Source organism: Pinus tabuliformis, chromosome 6 (genome assembly GCF_031772625.1).
Source record: "Pinus tabuliformis cultivar Carrire ecotype Pingquan chromosome 6, CPIR1, whole genome shotgun sequence".
Taxonomy (NCBI): Eukaryota; Viridiplantae; Streptophyta; class Pinopsida; order Pinales; family Pinaceae; genus Pinus; species Pinus tabuliformis.
Genome location: NC_142292.1, coordinates 1,698,195,216 through 1,698,218,496, shown reverse-complemented (window position 1 = coordinate 1,698,218,496; position 23,281 = coordinate 1,698,195,216). Strand labels below are relative to the sequence as shown.

At 40.7% G+C, this 23,281-nt stretch overlaps 1 protein-coding gene across 3 annotated transcripts; it reads right to left on the bottom strand.

Moving 5' to 3' along the window:
- Nucleotides 1-18,597: 18,597 nt before the first annotated feature.
- On the bottom strand, nucleotides 18,598-20,742 carry LOC149265515 (uncharacterized). Of its 3 annotated transcripts, none has more exons than XM_089429494.1 (3): nucleotides 20,478-20,742; nucleotides 20,055-20,300; nucleotides 18,598-19,942 (listed from the first exon to the last, which is right to left on the bottom strand). In XM_089429494.1, exons 2-3 carry the CDS (start codon nucleotides 20,145-20,147, stop codon nucleotides 19,376-19,378), a joined length of 660 nt encoding a protein of 219 aa, XP_089285620.1. In that variant the 5' UTR covers nucleotides 20,148-20,300; nucleotides 20,478-20,742; the 3' UTR covers nucleotides 18,598-19,375. The 3 variants fall into 3 exon arrangements, with proteins under 3 accessions (XP_089285620.1, XP_089285623.1, XP_089285626.1); XM_089429497.1 differs by having other exon boundaries at nucleotides 20,055-20,242; XM_089429500.1 differs by having other exon boundaries at nucleotides 20,055-20,168; nucleotides 20,478-20,719.
- Nucleotides 20,743-23,281: the final 2,539 nt, after the last annotated feature.

The following is a 23,281-nucleotide window of genomic DNA, read 5'->3' as shown; positions in this document are numbered from 1 at the left end:
GTTGGATGGACTGGCAGGAAAGAAGTTCTTCTTTTTCCTGGATGGGTTTAGCGGGTACAACCAGATTCAAATCAGCCCGGAAGACCAAGATAAGACCACCTTTACTTGCCCTTGGGGTACCTTTGCCTACCGAGTTCTTCCCTTTGGGCTATGCAATGCTCCTGCTACCTTCCAGAGAGCTGTCTTGAGCATCTTCTCGGAGCTGGTCCATGATGCAGTGGAAATTTATATGGATGACTTTACTCCTTATGGGGCCAACTTCCGAGAAGCATTGTCCAATCTGGGAAAAGTCCTAACCAAATGCATGGAGATGAACCTGTCCCTTAGTCCTAAAAAATGTGAATTCCTGATGACTGAAGGGACCGTGTTAGGCCATACCATTTCTTGCCAGGGGTTACAGGTGGATACTAACAAAATTGCTCTCATTAAGAAGGTTCCACCTCCTCAAAAGGTAAGGGATGTTCGGAGTTTCTTGGGATTAGCAGGATATTACCGGAGATTCATTAAAGACTTCAGCAAGCTAGCCTCGCCATTGTTTGGCCTGTTGGCAAAAGATGTGGAGTTTAAATGGACTGACGATTGTCAAAGGGCTTTGAATGAATTGAAGGACAAGTTGGTGTCAGCCCCAATTCTGAGAGGTCCAAACTGGGCCCTACCTTTCCACATCCACACTGATGCCTCGAACAAAGCCATAGGTGCAGCTTTAGGACAAGTTGAGCAAAAACTTCCATATGCCATTTACTTTGTTAGCAAAAACTTGTCCAAAGCTGAGCTGAATTACACTGTAACCGATAAGGAATTCTTGGTTGTGGTCCATGCACTGAACAAGTTCCGACACTATATCACTGGCTATCAAACATTTGTACATACAGACCATGCTGCCATTAGATATTCAATGAATAAACCAGATGTGAATGCTCGTATTATTAGATGGTTACTTTTGTTGCAGCAGTTTGATTTGACCATTGTTGACAAACCAGGTAAAGAAAATGTTGTTGCTGACTTTTTATCTAGATTGGATTTGTCTGCAGATGAGGATGGAACGGTGGATGACCAGATGCCTGATGAACATCTGTTTGCTATCTCAGCACTCTCTCCGTGGTTTGCTGATATAGCAAACTACCTTGTTTCAGCACAGTTCCCTCCGCACCTATCTTCAAGAGAGAAGAGCAGAATCATCAGAAAAAGTGCCTCATTTACTTGGATCGGGGGCAATCTGTTCAAGCTTGGCCCCGATAAGATCTTAAGGCGTTGTGTAAGGGAGGAGGAAGTCTTTGGTATCCTCCTCACCTGTCATGATGGGCCTTGTGGAGGACATTTTGCAGCAAAGAGAATTGCCTTCAAAATCCTGCAGGCAGGCTACTATTGGCCCACACTTCATCAAGATGTCAGAAGATATGTCAGCCAGTGTGACCAATGCCAAAGAATGGGGAAACCGACCCAAAAGGATGAGATGCCTCTCCAACCTCAGGTGACTCTTGAGCCATTTGAGAAGTGGGGTATGGACTTTGTGGGCCCAATCAACCCTCCTTCGAGGCAAAGGTCTTACATCATTGTGTGCACTGACTACCTGACAAAGTGGGCAGAGACCAAAGCAATCAAAGCAGCAACAGAAGAAAAGGTGGCCAAGTTCCTAAGAGAAAACATCTTCTATAAGTTTGGCTATCCGAGAGAGCTGGTCACCGATCAAGGAAGCCAGTTCACCTCCAACCTGGTTGAAGATCTACTAGCTCATCACAAGATCAAGCATAGGACTTCCACCCCCTATCACCCTCAAGCAAATGGGCAGGTGGAAGTCACCAATAGAGCATTAGAAGGGATCTTGACTAAGGTGGTGAGCAGCAGCAGAAAGGACTGGGCAGATCGCCTAGTTGAAGCCACATGGGCTTACAACACCACTTGGAAGACCACCACCGGCTTCACACCTTATGAACTGGTCTATGGGAAGAAAGCTTTGCTGTCCATTGAGTTTGAATACAACACTTTGAGGATGGCAACTCAGCTAGATCTAGATCTCAACCATGCACAACAAGAAAGGTTATTGCAGCTGAATGGACTGGATGAGTACCGGATGCAGGCCCTCCTTCACTCAGAAGTGGTTCAACTTCAGAGAAAGGTGTGGCATGACCAACATCTCCATGACAAGCAATTTCAGCCGGGAGATTGGGCTTTGTTGTATGACTCCAGATACAAAGATTTCAAGGGAAAACTGAAAACCAGATGGCTAGGACCATATACAGTGGAAAAATGTCATGACAATGGATCTGTGCTTATCCGGACCATGATGAGGAAGCCATCCCCATGCTTGTCAATGGGCATCGACTGAAGATCTACAGGAAGCCTCTCTCAAGACAAGAGTTCATCAAAACTATGGAGAAGGCAGTGTTGGTCATAGAGAAGAGTTATGCCTCTGCTTTGGGCATACCCTAAAAAAAAAAATTTTTAAAAAAAAAATAAAGAAATAATAAAGATCCTTGGGTGAAAACCTTTCTGAGGCGCCCAAGGCAGGTGGTAGGGGTGAAAACCTCATTGAGGCGCCCCTATTATCTTTCAAAAAAAAAAAGAAAAAAGATTGGAAAAGATCCTTGAGTGAAAACCTCTTTGAGGCGCTTAAGGCAGATGGCAAGGGTGAAAAACTCAATGAGGCGCCCCTGTTATCTTTCAAAAAAAAAGAAAAAAAAAAAAACAAGGTCAGCAGATTCATTATGTAAAATTGCATGCAGGTGTTCTATGGAGAAGAGGAAGCCTCTCAACTCAAAGCCAAGGGTCCTTATCATGCAGTCAGGACACCTCACCAGCATCTCCTCCAAGAATACTCATTTTTCTCCAAGGTATGTGCAATTTTATTACAGCTTGAGTCTTCTACAGGAAGACGCAGATTTTCTACAGGAAGATGCAGATTTTCTACAGGAAGGTGCAGACTCTCTACAGGAAACGCAACATTTCTACAGGAAGCTCTGTATTTCTACGGGAAACTTCCTGTAGAAGCTCAGAACGGCCCAGAATTCATTTCATGAGGAGATCTAATGGCTAAGGATCGGTTTGGACGCATGCAAGCCACTGTTGTCACCCTTGCACATTGTTGTTATCTTGTTCCACCATCCTTGTCGACATGCAACGAAGTTACCTGCACCAGCAAAGCAGATCGATGAGTTTTCAAGAAAAAGCAAATTTTAAATGAAAAAACGCTGGAGATCTCACACCATATTCATTCCAGTCATCAAGAAGCTCCGGGAGCGTGATCGTGAGGCCAGATCCTTCGTCGTGCAGCATGCATCCAAGGAGGAAGAACTGTTACAAGACATCCCGCGGGAGTCCTGTAACAGTTAAGCCCGCTAGAGTGGATACCATTCACAACGCCGGCCATATGCAATGAAACGCGGGCGCATGCAACCAAAGCATCCAATCCATCATCGGCAGCCTGTAAACATGGACATCCGGGCCTGTGTAAGTTCGCCAGCAGCAGGTAAATCCACTCATCAGCGTCCACAAAACCGAAACATCGTGTGCAGCCGCGCAGGTAAGTGTCTCGACCCTTCCTTCCCTCAGATTACATGAATTTTACTTTGATTTGATTGCAAAGTGTAAAGGTGAATGGGTTGAGCGGCCATATGGCCATTTGGCCGGCCACGTCAGCCAGTTAATGGTCTAGTTGGATGTTTGGGTGGCGGCCATGACAAAAATAATGGGCAGCACGCACGTGAGAGCAATCCCATCGGGAAAAAAACGAGTTTAATAGAAGAGGCGGCGGCAGATCTGCGGGAATTGATGCGGCAGCAAGTGAACGCGCAGTTGAATGATGGGATGACGTCACCCAACGGTTCGGCGGGGACAGCTCACCCCCGCGCCACGGATTCCGCCGATTCAAAATCTAATCGGCTAGATTGCACTCATGCATTTATCAACCACCGTTTTGAACTCGAGTGGCTATCCTGGTCTTTCTGCAGTTCGATATGCCGAGCCTTTGGCTATCAGAACGATTGTGAAGCACACCCAAGGCGCAGACCGACTGCAGTCTTTCCCGAAAATCGCGCGCTGCATTCTACAGGAACGCTGTCATTCTACAGGAACGCTGTCATCCTACAGGAACGCAGTTTCTACAGGAAGGCGGGTGCCTCACGTAAAAAGGTGGCAAATTAAAAAGGGTTACGACGATGAAGTGGCAGAAGAATTTTTGCAGGCTCTGAGGCCAAAATCCAAGACACTGGCCACAGTGAACTTCAGGGGTCTAAGCCTCAAGCTCACCCCGCAATATATCAGTCGAATTACTAAACTTCCAATGGGTTTGCCATGGGATAAGGAAGAAAGGAAGTTGAGCCAGCAGGCCGAGAAAGAATTCTTTCCACCTGAGGAGGAATTCTCGGAGGACAAAAATGGGGTGCGTAGAACCAGTTTTCTGCCACCATGGAATGAAGTTATCCTACAAATCATGAAGTATATAACCTGTGAAGGCCGTTTTAGCATCGTGTACGCGTATCACTTTCGGTTGCTCACTGAATTGAGGCACCAGATTGATCTTCCTGTAGAACAGAAACTGAGCATTCCTTATTTCCTGCTACAGTCTCTAATTGAGTGTGCCACAAAGCTAAAAGAAGGCATACCAGATCAGGTAGACCACCATGGGTTGATCAAACTTCTTGTGGAGGATGCGCTCCATTCATATAAGGTTCCCCTCTCATGGGAATCATTCAGGAATTTGACAAGAGATGGAGACATAAGGATGCTGATTGAAGAAACGGGTTCCTCCAGCAGTGAGGAAAAAGAATCAGTGGCCGAGGGAAAGAAGGAAACAGGCCAGAAGACCCCGACCACAGTGCAGAAGAAAGAACAAAAGAAGAAGCATGAGAAAAAGGATGACAAAGAAAAAGAGGACACACCCATCTTGTCAGCAAGATAAAAGAGGTTGCAGAGCAGAACAGATAAAGATGAGAAGGTCCACATCAGCCCAAGCACCTCATCAGCACCCGCAACCAAACCAAAAAGCAAAACCCATGCAGAAAAGCAAGCCAAGGTGGCGACACCTGTGTCTACAGGAAAGCAGAAACCGGCTTCTACAGGAAGCCCGAAAATAGAGAAAGGGTCTTCTACAGGAAGCCCGAAAATCATTGAAAAAGGGGCTTCTACAGGAAGCCTGAAAATTACCAGAACAAGGGCTTCTACAGGAAGCCCGAAATTGGCTAAAACAGGGTCTTCTACAGGAAGCCCAAAATTGGTAAAGAAAGGGTCTTCTACCGAAGGCCCGAAAGTGGGTAAAGCAGGGTCTTCTACAGGAAGCCCGAAATCAGAAAGGAAGGGGCCCTCTACAGGGAGCCCTGAGAAAGCAAAACGCAAGAAAGACAAGGCTGGAATTCTCGAAAAGGAGGCAGCAGCTGCGCTGGCCGCCCTCAATACACCTCCAAAGCCAAAGGAGAAGAGAGAGAGGGAGATCCCTCTACCTTTTGAAGCTAGGAGAAGTAAGAGAATAAAGACGGGCAAGCCGCAGCCTCCACCCAGCAGCCAAACCATTTCAGGGGGTGTCCCTACTTCACCCAGTGAAAGATCCCCCTCTAAAACATCGGCCACCCCCCAGAGGGGAAGCCCAAAAATAACTTCCTGGACACAAAGCATAGGCCAACCGGCTTCCGAAGCCCGGCTCAAGGAAACAGGAAAGAGGGAAGAAGCGCCACCCTAGTCACCGCCAGGGGCAGAAGACGCAGGGCCATCAAGAACAGGAAAGGAAGAGCATGTGCCTGGCCCTAGTTCTCGGCCGAGGACAAGGAGCTGGAGCAAAGTTGCTCAAGGATGAAAAAATATTTTAGCTGGGGGGTGATGATGAGCCCCAATTTTTGGTACAATTTGGGCTCATTTGGCCTACTTACCTTACTCAACCATTCATATTTTATCACTTATGCATTCATTTCTTAGTATATTTGTGTTATTTGTAGGAAGAAGGGCAGGCATTATATCTATGTGGCTAATACATGATGATTTCAGGTTTTTGGCATTAAAGAGAGCAAAAGACCACGCAGAAGGAGACAAGGAGACAGCAAAGGTGGCATTGCAGGTTTATAGGGAGGTTGTCTACAGCCTTAAATAACCTCCCTCGTGATTTTCACCTTAACTCCGAGCTCCAACAACTCTCCCCACCGAGCTTAGAGGCAGCCAACATGTTCTACAGGATCAGCAGTTTACAGCAGTTTGACTTTCAGTTGGACAGCCAAGCTCCACGAATGAAGGAAGCCAGCTTGATCTTCATTGTGTATAAATATGAAGGCCGTAGCCTTTGATAGAAGCTTTTTGAACCTTTGAACTATTATTTTACTTTCTGAGCACGAGCTATAGCTCGGTGGTTGTTTTTGTAAGCCAGTTTTGGCATGACATTAGACTTTTGATTATGAATAAAGGCAAGCAGATTTGGATCTAATTCTGAGCTTTTAAGGGAGCTATAGCTCTCAGGTTAGGGCCCAACCTGAGAGCAATAGACCTCCTCTTCGTTGTATTGTTACTTGTTTCCTTGCAGCACTTTATTTCCTCTGTTTTGATATGCACTTAGAATTTACAGTCTGCTGATTTGATTTCTTGTATGTGATTGAGTAGGATTCATTTACAGTTCAAGTGCTTTCAGTTGCTGAGATTAGAGTAGGAGGATTGTAATTCATTAGAGCTCAAAAAAAGGTTGATAGTGCACCAACTGCCATCTCTGTCTAGAGATTGGAGGTGTGGGTTGTACCAACCACCAAAAACGCAGTCTTATGCTTTCATGCAAGATGCCACACAGTCATTGAAATCATAGATCTTTCCATGCATTTTGCTCTAGAGCCATACTTCTTCATTCTAACTCCATGCACAATTTCTCTTCACGATTTACATTGCTGTTCATTGGTTAAATAGCACAGGTAGCACAGGTTAATGGATTCTCGTTTTTTGTGCAAGACATAAGCAATTTGTTTTATTTACACTGCTCAGTATCATTCCAATTCCTTCTTCTTCTTCTTACCCACGCCTAAAGCCACCTACTCGACCTCTCTTCAGTTCGTTTACCTTCCAACTCTTCCATTGCCCACGTAGCTCCATTTCCTTGACCTTTCGTTGAACCCATCCTTCTATCCACCAACCACTTCGTGCACTCTTTCTCCATCTTATTTCTCTGCTCCTGAGCCATCACAAGCTCCATCTCCATCTTACATATCCACCCATACCGCTCCATCACCTCACCATCACCCAAAACTCCCACTGTAGAACATCCTGTAGAAGCTAGCAGACTTCCTGTAGAATTCCTGAGTTTCCTGTAGGATCCCCTGCAGACATCCTGTAGGAGCCAGCAAACTCGGTTGCCAAGCACCTGAATGTTGTGGACTTCTGTGGACTGATTCTAGGGACCCCCTGGGACCTCTCCTAGCCCTCCTGACCTTTCCTAAGCTTTCTCTCCCTTCGCACCACCTCTGCACAGCCAAACCCTAATAAGAAACAAAATCATAATCACTCCATCCACTTAAGTAAAAATACAAAAACAATGTTCTTTTCAATGGAAGTAGTTTGAGTTCATGCATTTCACATCACTAGAAGTAATGGCATCATTTTTAGACATTTGCACTCTCACTATTGCATCATAGAGGTTAAACTAGTCAGATTAGGGTTTACTAGGGTTTCCCTCTTTTGGTTGGCTTTCAGTTCATTTTTGCAAAGTAGATTAATTTCCTTTGAAATAGCCTTCGTCCATCATTTAGAAAGCTTCTTCTGAAAGCATATAGAAGTTGGCTTGAGCCCTAGCGAACTTGTGCCAACTGACCAAGTGACAGCTGCGACAAGAGCTAGTACTTGTGCATACAGCACCGTCGCTTCCAAGTTTGTACGAACTACCGGGTTGATAAAATTAGAGATAGGAAGCCCCAGGAGTTGTAGCATTATTCCTACAATACTGGAGCCCACCAGAGGCAGTGGCAGTGCTTAGGACAGAGGGAGTTACGACTATTTTTAGAACCTGGGACCTGTGCTCTGATACCATGTCAGGCCAGGAGTAACTCCAGACTTGACAGAAAAACTGATGTGTTTATTTCATTAGGTAGCTATTGTTATATACATGAATGTGATTGATCAGTTCATCTTCTTGATGACTGTTCACATTCCACATTCACCCAATCGCAGAGGATTAGGTGTCAACAAATGTAATAGTGTTAATGATAGAAAATGTGATGAATAAGAATGCAGTATTCATTGTGATCAATCTCAAACTATTTTTTTTCTATTGTTCTTATTGTCACACCAGTTAGTTTTGCCATATTTTCATATCAATCATATGAAAAGAGCGGTTGAAATCATAGACCATTCAAATCTTTAACTCGAGTTATTACAGTAAACGTCATATCTTGTCTCTTTTGCTCTCCAGTATTAATAGTATCTTTCTCCAAAGTCAACCATTATGACTTATGGAGTGTTAAACGACAAGTAAGTTTCAATGGTAGTTGTTTTCTATTATCTCGTTTGAATTCAAAGTTACAAACAATGTTGAATGATGGAAAACAAGAATAATAAGAATGTAGTCAATTACAAATAATTTACAGTTTCAAGAAGCAAACATTTCAGGTAAGTGAACATTTTATTTAAGATGAAAATTCAAGTATTTTATTTATGGTTGAATTATGGTAGCACATAAATCAATGCACGTCGCCAATATTTTTTTGTGCTTATATTGAAACCAATGCAGACTATCAATCTAATTACTTTGAAATTAATGTACATTATACATCTAGTTACATCAAATCAGAAATCAACATCTACACTAAAATCAATGCATCTAGTGCAAATAATTAAATAAGATTAGAAATCAACATCTACACTAAAAAAATGCATCTAGTGCAAGCAATCAAATACGATTAGAAATCAACATCTACACTGAAATCAATGCATCTAGTGCAAGTAATAAAAAAAGATTAGAAATCAATAACTACACTCGAAACAATGCATCCATTGCAATCAATCAAATAGGATTACGAATCAACATCTACAATGGAATCAATGCATCTATTTTAGTGAAAAACCAAAATATTCATGGCTTTCTTAACTTCTTTTACCTTTTTAAAAACCCTTAATTCCTATTCTTCTACGGTTAAAAATGTTCAATATAATATTATATAATATATATATATATATATATATTTGTCTCTGTGTCTATTTGTTCTTCCCTCTCACCCCCCCCCCTATTTTTGTATCTATCTCCCTCCCACTCTCCTCTCTACCCCACATTCATCTTTCCCCCATCTCTCCCTTTCTCTCTCTCCACCTCTCCCTCCCTCTCTCTATCTCTCTCTTCTTCCCTCTCTCTCCCCCCACCAACTACATCTATATCTCCCTTCATCCCTCCTTCTTTGGCTCTCTATCTCACCCCCCAAAACACACACATCCTCTCTCTCCATATCTATCTATCTCTCCCTCCATACCTCTCTCTCTCTCTCTCTCTCTTCTTCTCTCTCTCTCTCTTCTTCTCTCTCTCCCCCCTCTATCTATATCCCTATCTCCCTTCGTCTCTCCTACTTTGTCTCTCTATTTCAGCCCTCAAACATTTTCTCTCTCCATCTCTCTCTCTCTCTCTCTCTCACCTCTCACTCTCTTCTCTCGCTCACTCTCTCTCCATGTCTCCCTGATCACTCTCTCTCTCTCCACCTTTATCTCTCTATGTCTTTCTTCTTCCCTCCATCTCTCTCTCTCTTCCTTCCTCTCCCACTCCCTCTCTCTCTCTCTCCAGATCTGTCACTATCTCCCTCCCTCTCTCCTTCTCGCTATCGCCCTCTCTCCCCCCTCCATCTCTATGTCTCTCTCTCTCTCTCTCTTCCCCTTCTATTCCTCCCTCTTCCCTCTCCTTCTCTCTCTATTCCCTCCTTTCCTCTCTCCATCACTCGTTATCTCTATATCTCCCTCGTCACTCCCTCTCTCTCTCCACCTCTCTCACTCTCTACGTCTTTATTCTTCTCTCCCTCTGTATATCCCCCTCCAACTCCTATCTCTCCCCTCCTCTTTCTCTTCCATCCTCTCTCCCACCTCCCTCTCTCTCTATCTCCGCCCTCTTTCTTCCCCCCCCCCCCCCCTCTCCCTCCTCCATCTCTTTCTTCCCGCCCCCCCTCTCCCTCCATCTCTTTCTTCCCGCCCCCCCTCTCCCTCCATCTCTGTGTCTACCTCTCTCCTTCTCCCTCTTACCCTTCTATCCCTCTTTGTCTCCTCTTCTCTCTCTTAATTCCTCTCCTCTCTCCCTCACTCTCTCTCCATCTCTCTCTTGTCACTCCCCCTCTATCTTATATGTCTTTGTATTTCCCTCCCTCTTTCCTTCTTTGTCTCTCCCCTCCTCTCTCTCTTCCTTCCTCTCTCTCCCTTTCTCTCTCACCTCCCTCTCTCCTCTCCCATCACTCTCTCTCTCTCTCTCTCTCTCTCTCTCTCTCTCTCTTTGCCTATCCTCCAACTCTGTCAATATCTCCCTCCCTCTCTCATTCTCCCCCCCTCTATCTCTCTCTCTCTATATCTCTCGCTCCACCTCTCCCCCTCTCTCTATCCCTCTCATTTTCCCCCTCTCCCCTCTCAATCCATATGATCTAGAATTTTCATTTTGTGTAATCAATAATATATGTAAGGTCTAATATAATACCACTATATATCTCTCTCACTCTGCCTCTCCCCCTCTCTCTATCCCTCTCTTTTTCCCCCTCTCCCCTCTCAATCCATATGATCTAGAATTGTCATCTTGTGTAATCAATAATACATGTAAGGTCTAATATAATAATACTTATAGTGGAGATGATTATTATTATAATATATTGGAATAACAATAATCAATATTATTGATTATTATACTATAACATGTTAAAGAAACAATAGTATGTTAACTTTACATTATATACCAACCAATTTCTTTTGATCAAATTGATAGCTCTTTGCCTTACATTTTACATTTTGTATTTTGTATTTTACAATGCACTCAAAAAATATAATGTAGAATGTAAAATGTAAAATGTAAAATGTTGACATACTTATCGTTACCCACCACCTGTGGGTAGTGTATATAGGAGAAATTTTTTCTTCTAGATGGTCCTCAATGGACAACCAACAACCCCTTGCAGCCACCAGATAGCTCGATGTGCCATTATCTCCGCTACCTGAGCGAGTCATGTGGTCCCTCACTCACTTGTTATGCTTGTATGTTTGAAGGTGGGCCTCCCGACCCCGAAGGTATGGGTTTTCATTGGTATAGTTGAGTAAATTTCCTTACTTATCATGAGCACTTTTGGGCATGGATTGGTATTCGACAGAAAGAGTGGGTTAGGCCTATACTCTTGTCTCCACTGCCCAATTTCGTGGTTAACCTTGTACCCTAGTCTCGTGGGATCTCCTTTAATAGCCACTAACTTTAGGGCTAGCACTACATGAGAAATCCTGATTTTGATTGTGTGGTCCCACTTCTCGGCCCCATATGCATCTAAACGGTAGCAATATTTTAACACTTTACCTATAATTAAAGAAACTATTGAAATATAATTAAATTTCAATAAATTAACTTTATATTAAACAATATGGATTGACTTTATTTTAACACTTTACCTATAATTAAATTAACTATTGAAGTGGTGAAGCATAATGACGGTCTTCTCTAAAGATCGGAGAAAAAATGGAGGCGCGTCGAGGACTTAGGGTTTCAGTGGAAAAACTCTACGCCGTCGAGGTCCTAAATGGCCTGATCCGTATTGGATCAGCTGGATGCATGGCCACGAGAGATCTAGAGATCGGCTCACACGGTTTCTGGTCTGGATCAGTGGATGGAAAGGTCTATTTCGAATCAAATCTCATCAAACGGCGTCTGGGGCGACCCTACCCATTTTTGCAGATGGTTTACCGCACGGCGGCAACGGAAACCCTCTGTCTGGAGTTTATTATTCCAAATCAAACAGTTCTTCTCCTGTTCTGGTTTGTCACGCCCGTATTCAAGAATACACTGCATAGGTATGGAAACTCTGTGTTGGAATACGGAGAAAAGAGGAGCATGCCAGCTCTCAAGCCTCGTTTTGGTACGCCGGGGCTTCGTTTTGCAGATCTAGGGCGGTTTTTAAAATGTCAAAGCCATAAAACAAGTATGGGGTGGAGTAGGGATTCGGGTTCGCGGGGGAGTAGGGATATGGGCTATGAGGTCTCTATACCTTCGGCAGCGCAACAAATATTAACAAGGAACCAGAACAAGGCAGACATAGCAGATCTGAAACATATCTTTGTTAGATCAACAGACGGAAGGCATTTTTGTGTGCAGATCTGGGCATGGATGACTGTATTGGATTTAAAAAAAGAGATACAGGTCAGACTGGGCTTTCCAGCTGCATCACAAAACCTATTATTTTCTGGGTTATGCATGCAGGATCAACACACCCTCCAGCATTACAGGGTTGCAAAAGATTCAACTGTTATTCTCAATCTCCGGCTGCGAGGTGGATCAAAGGGATCTACATCAAAACCTACAGGATCCTATAGAGATGCAGCAAAGGGGACAGGAACTCAAAAGGGGAAAGAACATGCAAATGTAAACACCCCTCCAGGGCAGTATATCGTAGATGAAGCACCAGAGAGCCCCTCCATTCTGTTGGATATCCCAGAGGTAAAGGGCGTTTTCACAGATCTACAAAAAAATGCAATCATTTGTAGATTTAACGACTTCTGGCCTAGATCGGATGCTTTGTACCAATGGATACACATGACATGGACAAAAAACTGCCGGATTCAGCTATGCTCGAAAGGATTTTTCATAGTAGTCTTTCGAGTCGAAGAAGAGAGGGATAAAGCCCTCACCGAAGGACCATGGTTCTGGGGCAGTGCGGGATTATTTGTTACCCCCTGGTTCCCGGAGTTTGATCCAAACTCCATGGTGGTATCAAAAATGCCGGTATGGGTAAGACTACATAATCTTCCGATGCATTTTTGGCACTTTTCTTCCCTAGCAGCCATAGGAAATACTCTCGGAAGAATGTTAAAGATAGACACAGAGAGACATCTAAAAGGGATCTTTACATTTGCTAGAATTTGCGTCGAGGTAGATCTCAGCTAGGGATTACCAGAAAGCATCATCCTGAACTTCAACAATACTCAATGGAAACAATCTCTGGACTATGAGAACACAACATTCAGATGCAGGGGATGTCAACAAACAGGTCATTTGTTCAATGCATGCAAAAGCCAAAACAAGAACAAGCCACAACAAAGGAAGCACAAAGGATGGCAGAACATAGACAATGTCATAAAGAAGAAAACCGAGGAAAAGAAAGTACCCACAGTATCAGAAGATGCAGAAACAAAAGAAGAGGAGGACGATACAACCATAGAGGAGGTGGATCTAGAGACCCAAAAGGAAACTACAGTAGTCAACAAGGAGCTACAGCCACATCCTTTCCAGGCAGAGACCCAGCAACAGATGACAAGCGTGGATCAAAGCATGGGAGGCATCAAACGGCAGCATCATTCAGATACATCAGATTCAGATAAAGAAACTGGACAACAAAATGAAACAACCCAGTTAGTCATTGTATCGACCGAGCCCACAGTGGGAGAGTGGCGCAAGGTTGAAAAGAAAAAGGGGCGAAAAACCTGAATCGGTAGCCAGGTTTTTCCCCTTTTTTCGTTTCTTTTTCTCTTCTCCTTCATATTCTTTGTGCACGTTAGTTCACTAACGATGCGAGCCCATGTGGCAACATATCTGTTTCAGGCAGTGTTTCTATCTGCTGGATGTTAACTCATCTTTTGTAGCTCTTTTATTTTTATAATAGAAAAGCGCGGTTTTTTTCCTTGGAAAAAAAAATTAAATTAACTATTGAAATTTAATTAGAATATAATTAATTTCAATAAAGTGACTTTGTATTTTAACACTTTACATATAATTAAATAAACTATTGAAATTTAATTAGAATATAATTAAATTTCAATAAATTGACTTTATAATAAACAATCTTACTTCAATAAATTGACTTTATATTAAACAATATTAGGACTCATTTCAATAAATACCTTAGGAACAAGCCAATAACATAAACGGAAATAAATCTAAAACCTATAGGCATTATAGTAATAATTTAACACTTTGCCTATAATTAAATAAACTATTGTAATTTAATTAGAATATAATTAAATTAAAAATTAAAGAAACTAATCTTATTACAAAAAAACATAAAGGTAGGAATATAAATAACATCATGAATTATTATAACCATTATGGATATATTAATAAAAATAGGTTAACAATTATGCTAGTAAATCATTATTATAACAAAGTAAATAATAGAGAAATTTATAAAATAAACAAATATTTTATGAAGAAGATAATAAATAATTAAAATAAAATAAACAATCTTGAACTGGTTGGCTTTACTTTACAACTCTTTGATCATATTTATAACTCGTGTTTCTCTTTTTTGTAAATCAGTCCTGATGATGAGTCTTGTTCTAGACTCGAAACGTAGACAACATAAAATGAACATTGTGGAATATCTGAATTTTGAACCATATGCATCACCCACCTTCCACTCTTTTTAGCCCCATTCATTTATTTTCCCATGCATATTCACGTGTCCACTAAGTTCACATAGGGTTAGCCTCCTCCTCCCCTTGCCCACACCTTAAGTCGGGCCTGAAACGATGCCCCGAAGGTTGATGCAGCGAAAAAGAAAAGAAAAAGCATAATTTGGTCACTCTTAACAGGAAATGTACTACAAAATGCAAAAGATGGTTGGGACATACAAATTTAGCACTTGGGAAAAAGCCAAACATGAACTCTACCCCTTATCCATGGCCATTTCCCTAGTTCATGTGGGCCCTAGATGAGCCTCCTCCATCATTAAGGAACCCATGATTGTCCCAACCCTTAGTGGGCGATGAACTGCCCCACCTTAAGGGGGTGTCCACTGCTATATACTACACATCATTCTCTCATCTCCTGGAGCTTTGAGTAGTTATGAAAAAAAATCAATAAAAGGGGAAATGAATATGAAGAAGGGTGGAAAAATAAAGGTCGAGATAACTCATGTACCACAATTCGCTCCCTCCTATACTCATATATACCCAAGTGTGGGATTCCCTTATTATAGCTACCTTATGCCATGACAAGTGGTTTGGATGATTATCTTGATCCCCACTCCATTCCACCACTATATCAATTTCCACCTGCCACCTGATGGATGTACCATGGACATGTTACCCCCTTTAAACGCTAAAACCGCCTAATAGGGTCCTTGATTAACACACTTATTGATCTTGAAGACACTTAAACATGCCAAAGCCCACTATGGAAGGGTAAGCCACCATGAAGTGCCCCGTTGATTCCATGACTTGTAAGATCTTTTACTTGATTATCCTAGTGATATGTTGTATTGGAGGGTTAGGGGATGCATTGGATATTATGCAAGATTGTAGGTGGGTCTCCATTTGGGGCTTGGTCTCCCTATACGAGGTCCTAGCCCTCTAGAGGGCCACATTGGTACTTGTAGGGTGAGCGTTGAGAGCCATGGATCTCCACCATAATAGAGAGTACTTCATGGATCCCCAACGCCACTCATTGATTGTTCGTGTTCCACCTTTTGGATGAAGATGATGCCCTTGGTTCACCATGCCCAACCGACTCCACACTTGCACCATACACTTGGCAGATGATCTAGGGTCCAAATGAGGGAATATGACATCATCCTAGTCCTTACAGATGGTTTACGGGTATTTTTGATCCACTTCGAGACCCATGAGGATGTCGTTGTGCCCCACACCCACTTGGGGGCACCACATGGATTTTCTTGGAAAACAAGGGGCCAACCCCTTGTCCATTATATTTGAGGTCCATTGTCACATCTTGGCACACTCTGGACTCCATTAGGCCTCCTCGAAGGCCCAACGACTCACTTTATTGATCATTCTACCATCTTGGGAGGCTTATTATTATGTTATTGGGATATCTTGGTGGGCTTGTCACCAAGGGATGTTATTATTGCACATTATTTTATTATTTGGGGCTTAATTATGACAAATTAGGAAAATCAAACTCATTAGTGACTGTATAAATACAAGCGAGGTGATTCATTTTCATAATCATCACTTGGATTGGGATTTAGTAGCTCTTGAGAATTTCACAGTCCCTTTTGAAGGACGAGTTTGGATGTTATGGATGAATTTTGATGTTTGGATCTATCTCTTTTGTCTTGGAGCTTCATTATTGGCATAATATGATGATTGGATATACTCTTTTGTACATGTAAGTAATATTTTCATGCTTATTCTTGTTATTTACTTTGTCACATGAATGTTGTTGGGATTTTTGCTATACAGGTCTGAAATTTATTGATATCCTGTTCGAAATTGTGGAAATTTTGGTCTTTTATAGTGTTTCATCATTTCATGGCCCATGTATAAGTGGGTGAATGTTCATAGAGATCACTTTGTTGAAACACATCTTGACAAGTCATCAATTATTGCATATCAAAGTATATAGATCTCAAGTCACTACTCTCATGCCCTAATGCCATGCGAAGTTGCTTGAAGACCTTCTTGATTGGGTAAACTTCTTCCAAACCATAAATTCTTTTGACTCCATCTATCCCAAAGGACAAGGCATTGATCCTTCCATAGGTGGTTACTTTAAACACATATTTCTCTCACCTCTCCTTCTCTTTCTAGGCCTAGCCTCCATAGGTCATTTAGGCAATCACGTATCTCACATTCTAGCCATCAAAAGACTTCGATTTTCTTGTCCATTACTACACTAGAGTTTCCTCTAGAGGCCCTCCAAATTTCATGAAATTCTAACGGTGGGATCTTAAGATATTACAATCCCTAGCTCAACGATCGTTTCTTTCCCTATGTTTCCCTTGGCTAGTGACCTCATTTGGATCATTGTATTATATTCTAAGACTATTTGTCCATTGATCCTCTTCCCTTCCATAATTAGGTCAAGCCCCTCCTTGATTGATTAATTCCACTTCTTTGACCTAATTCTAGGTCCACTTGGTCTTGTGTGGTCCCGCAACTTTACAACTCCAACTCCGCAAAGATCACATAATGACCAAGTCTCCATAAGGATTGTTGGGCCTAGGAATCATATTTACAAGTTATATCCCTAAACCCTGGCCTCGAGAATCCTCTTAGCTCTTCCTAGAGAGCTTATCACCTTGCTTTCCAAGCAAGAAAGCCATAAAATTGAGTCTCTCTTAGGAATTGGCCTTGGGAATCACCCTTCATCCTCTCATTGACACATCCATTATTGTGATTCCTCTTATACTAGGACTCCTCCCATCGGTGAAAGTTCGTAAAGAGCAAGAAGCCTTAGCTGAGGTGACTGTGTGCTATCGCTCTGTTGTTGCCCTTACCCTAGTAGTTTCTCTATAGGATCCTCTCCTAGGACCCTTGCTAGTTTGAGTGGTAACACTTACATTACACCTAATGCATAACGCATACACACCTCCACCATAATGGGCAATGAATTATCATAAAACTAAAAGATACATTTTCTTCCTAATGTTATTGATATAATGATTGTTTCATAAATTTACAAAGTTATTCAAAATATTTTTATTACTTACAAACGCTTTCAATAATTTTTGTGAAAAATTATATATATTTTCATAATATAAAATGAGACGTGCCATCAATCATTTAATAAGTAACTTCAATAGTTTTTGTGAAAAGTTATATATATTTTATAATTTAAAATGAGAAGTATAATCAATTAATCGTTTAATAAATAACCTACTTCTTGTATTTTACTAACATTTATCAAATCAAAACTCTTTAGGTACAAACTTCTTTTTAACTGAAAATCCCAAAATTAAAACACAAGATTTCCACCTCTAAAGATTTTATCCCTCTAAAAACTTATAAATCAAAAACTAAAATAAATTTATCCTCATTCTTAAATAAATAAATATATATATATATATAGATAAACACTTATAAAAAATTGATACCATTCAATCATTTTAATATACATGCAACTTTTCTTTTACACATTGTTACGTTTTAACAATATAAATAATTCGAAAAATAAGAAATAAAACACCTTTACTAAATACTAATATCACAATTAACATAAATTAACCTTTCAAAATTATATTTCAATTAAACTTATAAAACCTAATTACAATATTACTCATTTATTAGAATGATATATAAAGACTAAATTAGAGATAAATTTAATCATAATCTTTGCTAAACCTACTCATAACACGAACAATTCATCATTAGAAAACATATTTATTAAATCATATTTTACAATTTGAAAGTTAATGAAGGTTTCCAATTTTTCTTTCTGCAAATTATAAAAGCTAACAAAAACCACAGTGACAAATCAATGGGTAACTTAGCCACAAAGAGACATGGGTGAAAGAAAAACCCAACAAGAAAACTTGTTGCTTTGTTGAAATGGCTATGTTCTTTAACACATCACACAATATTTAATTGTAAACTTCAGGTTAATTCTAAACTTCACTCTGTAAATATCTCATGACGAGAAAAAAATATCAGCACAATAGAGCTGGAACTAGAAAATCTCAAAAAAATAAAAATGCAAAATAATACAACTAAAGTAAAATATGTTCAACGCGAATTTTACTAAAAGCCATTGTCATTTATTGATGGTTGCAATCTGCAGGACTACTGCAGTGAATACTTGAAACTTTTTCCCACTGCTGCAACAATGAGTGAATACTTTGGAGGGAAGGCCTGTAATCTTTGAAACCACAGTAAGAATGTGAATGTACCTAATAAATATAAGTTAAATTTTAACCCAAAATAAAAATTCCCAAACATTGTAAATGCTCACTGGCATGGTGCAATTAAACCTTCCCAAATGCTAGGGAGCATGATGCAATTAAACCTTCCCAAATCACAGTGAGAATGTGAGTACACAATAAGCATCAAGTTATGTTTCAGCCTTGAGCTTCATCGAGTTACGTTTGAGCCCTGAACTTCATCAGGTTACGTTGAGCTCTGAGCTTCGTCAGCTTACCTCAAAAAAAATCAGGAACAGTTGGGTTCCCTTCTTGAAACTTTTTTCTATGGCTGCAATACAGAGTCAAGAACAGTTGGGTACCTTTCTTGAAACTTTCTTCCCTGGCTGCAATACAGAGTCAAGAACAGTTGGGTACCTTTCTTGAAACTTTCTTCCCTGGCTGCAATACAGAGTCAAGAACAGTTGGGTACCTTTCTTGAAATTTTCTTCCGTGGCTGCAATACAGAGTCAAGAACAGTTGGGTACCTTTCTTGAAACTTTCTTCCATGGCTGCAGTACAGAGTCAAGAACAGTTGGGTACCTTTCTTGAAACTTTCTTCCGTGGCTGCAATACAGAGTCAAGAACAGTTGGGTACCTTTCTTGAAACTTTCTTCCATGGCTGCAATACAGAGTCAAGAACAGTTAGGTACCTTTCTTGAAACTTTCTTCCATGGCTGCAATACAGAGTCTGAATACTTGGAGGGGAAGGCTTGTAATCTTCCTCGCTTCGAACGAATCCCAGGTGTGGTTCCTTGCCCTATCTCACACACATTTGAAATGCTGTTGAAACTATGTTGGAAATCTCCAGGTTCACTAACCTTAATTAAGGGCAATGCTTTTACAGACTCCAAACTTTGACCCTCATCCGAGCATTCATGATGTTGCAAACTAGGTTTGCCCAAAGCATTTTTCATTAGCCCTAGGTTGTTTTTGGGTAAAACCTGGACTGAAACCTTTTCCTGAATTTCGATGCCGACAGTTATATGATGTTGCTGACCTTCTAATAGCTCAATGGCATCTACCAGCAAATAGAGAGATCCACCCATACTGTTCTCCTGGTTTGCAATCTTTTGATTGTATAAACCGAGGCTTCTTATGCTTGAATTCCTCTTACCTCTATCTTCACTATTGGATATGTGGAAATTTCTATTATAAATCTGAGAATTCATACCTGATTGCAGAAATTTCCGGGAGCCCATCTGTTATAAAACATGAAAATCGAAATGGGTATTCAGAAATTGGACTATTCTGATAAACAGGGCGTTATACATTGAAAGTCTGAGACTGAAACTCAGAGAAATTTTCGTTTACCTTAAGGTACTTGGACGACGCCTTGACCTGGGTAGAATGCTGAATGCCAGGAATGCGATGTAGAGATGGAATGGATTCTTTTCTTGCCTTCATATTTGCTTGGAACTCAGAATTCTGTGCAGGAGAAGAATCTTAGTCTCCCAAATAAGCCCTAAAATAATTTGGGAATTTAGCAGAAATATCATCCGCTGTTGGAGAAGAATGAGCAATATTGATATTATGATCGAGTTGGGGAATACATGTGCTCTGCAGAGATGTTAAAGAAGGGTAATACTTCTAATTGGTGTAATAATACTTCTAATTGGTGTAAGTCTACTGCAAGTCCTCTAACCAGTGCTTCTTACAGAAGATCCTCTTCACTAATCAACATGGTCTGGTTGAGAACTGATGTGAGTGTGAAGCATATGTGGGAATGAAACATACCTCTGGCAACTGATGGCGTCCACGGTTTGTTATCTCATTTGATCGAATCCGTAATTTTCTGCAACTGATGTATTGGTCTGCATTAACCGTATTCACATCCAGAAGCTTGGCTTCTTCTCTGCCGATGAGTTTGTATATTGTGAAACTATCGGAATTGGGCTGATCTTGAAAGTATAGGCCACACTTATGGAGGTTGAGTTGCAGAAGGAGAACAAGAATGACAAGAAAGAAATGGAGGAATGAGACGGTGTTAATTATATTTATCGATTTTTATAGAACAAGAATGACAAGAAAGAAATAGAGGAATGGCGGTGTTAATTATATTTATCGATTTTTATAGAACAAGAATGATAAGAAAGAAATGGAGGAATGACGGTGTTAATTATATTTATCGACTTTTATAGATAACGAAGTTGCACAGTTCGTTCCTCGTTATATACATGAAGAGAAGAGAGGAGAGGATACAAGAGGGCTACGGTCTGGCCTAGCCGTGGGGTAATAGGACATTTACGACATGCACCTTAGGTCTTACTTTCAATCTATTTTTTATATCCAACCACCTTCGAGTTAGATATATCAAATTTTTATGATTTAGTAAGAGTTGAGACTCATGGACGTATAAGCCAGATATACCAAATTCTTATAATTTAGCAAGAGACTCACGGATAAGCCAAATTTTTATGATTTAGCAATAACTGAGACTCGAGACTCATGAATAAGGCGAGTCTACTCTTTGAGTTGAGATATTCTTATGATTTAGCAAGAGACTCGCGGATAACCCAGATATACCAAATTCTTATGATTTAGCAATAACCGAGACTCGAGACTCACGAGTAAGGGGATTCTACTCTTTGAGCCGAGATCATTACAGGACACTATAATCAATAAGATTTGAACCGCGGTCTCGTGGGCTTCACCTAACAAAACTTACTATTAAACCACACATTAATGTATTCTCAACCTATTTTTACCATGACGGATTTTAAGTTAGTAAGGGCACAGACACAAAAATATATCATTTTAGAAAAATAGTAACAATAGTTGATTTTAAAAAAGAAAGAGGTTGAGTGGAAAAATATATGTGAAGTTTGTATCTTTCTAAAAGGTTAGAAATTTATCATTTAAATTTAAATTATTAAAATAAAAATAATTAAAATGATAATGTTGATTATGAAAAATAGTTTAATTATAATTTATATTAAGTTTGAATTACTTTCAGTTTATGATTAAATTTTTTAATTTTATTAAAATAAAATAATTAATATGATAATGTTGATTATGAATATCTAGTTGAATTATAAATTATAGGACCAAACAATTTTCAACAATAAATGGATGAATAAATCTCTAAATCTCTAGATGAGTTGTTTTGTGTGCAAGAGGTGGGGGTGGGTTGTCATCATCATGCCTGGCCACATGACCGAGGACGTGGTAGCACACCCCCTTAATTGTTTAAGCATGAAGTGTAGTCACAACACTAGGGATGCCCTTAGTTTGTTGTCCGACATTCATCAAATGGATCAACACTTGTGCACTTCAGCCCTGCGACAAATCCATTCACTCTAGCAAATCTTCGCACCTGCTCACTTGACCTGTTTGCCTTGTGTGACTGGTCGAATGTTACAACCATTAATGAGAAGTTTAAATGACAAGGTTATAGTTACCACCCACATCAGATCTAGCAGCAAAATCAGAGAAAAGGCTCTCTGGCAATGTTGTGCATTTCAAGTGGTTAAATTTGGGGCTCTAGAAACTCAAAACCATTTCTCATGAAGGAGTTAGGTCCTTGATCACTAGCTCCACCCTATTTAGTCCTACGTGACATGCACAAAGTAAATTATTCTTCCTTTGGTTACACAAATCTCTGAGTTTCTCAGCTTTCCTTGAGAGGCTCTCAGAAAGGAATGCCATCTCGTTAGCGAAGTTTTTCCATGGTTCCAGCGTTTACCTTTCTCAACGTCGAATTGTGATTCACGTCGGGCACTAGAATTTGCTCTTAGATAGAGATATATCTTGCTTTTTAAACCTGGATCAAGTGCTTCAGTGTAGTGGGAAGACATCTTTACAGCAGGCTAGCCATACCTTGTTGCAGGTCGATCATCCTCTCAGAATGGCTATTTCTTGCTCTTATGCCTTTAGGTGGCTCAGTTTCGACTTCCACCTCTGTTAAGGTTTGGGTTCTATTTCTTTCTTGTCAGTCTCTATTCCCTTACAACCTTGTTGGACATCATTCTCTCTCAGCACTCTGACCTCTTGGGCATATCCTCTCTTTGGACCCATCCTTTCTTGAAAATTTTGCTTCTTATTCAAGCCTCTCCGATTTTGACTCCCTTCCTTGGACATTGTTACGAGAGCACTTTCTTTTGAACACCTCATCCCCTATCCACCCTTGTCTCATCTCTAACACCCCCCTCTTTGCTCTTAGGCCCAACCTTCCCCCTCATGCAACCTTCATGCCCCGTTAGAGAGCTTGTGTCCATCAAGGGGCAAAGTACTCATAGGATTGCAACAATTAGAGCAGCACATGGTCTTGATTCATAGTTGAAGGTTCAACAACATGTTTTCAAGATCTCACCTTGCCTCCTATTCAGGTAGAATTCTCACAGGTTGCAAGTGAAATAGCCAATCAATGATGTCTTCTCTCGAACACAGAGTTACTAGAAGATATGGCTAATTGGGTGCTTAATGTATGCCACACTCGTGAACGATATAATCAATACATGTACAATGTGGACCTATATTGACACATGAATTATTTATTTGGAAATTCTTACATGACATGCATGAAAACAAGGACCTTCTCC

Coding starts and splice junctions, on each gene's coding strand:
- LOC149265515 (XM_089429494.1), bottom strand. CDS start 20,147: ATGAAGGCAAGAAAAGAATCCATTCCATCTCTACATCGCATTCCTGGC. Junction 19,943..20,054: donor CGTCGTCCAAGTACCTTAAG/GTAAACGAAAAT, acceptor GTTTTATAACAG/ATGGGCTCCCGGAAATTTCT.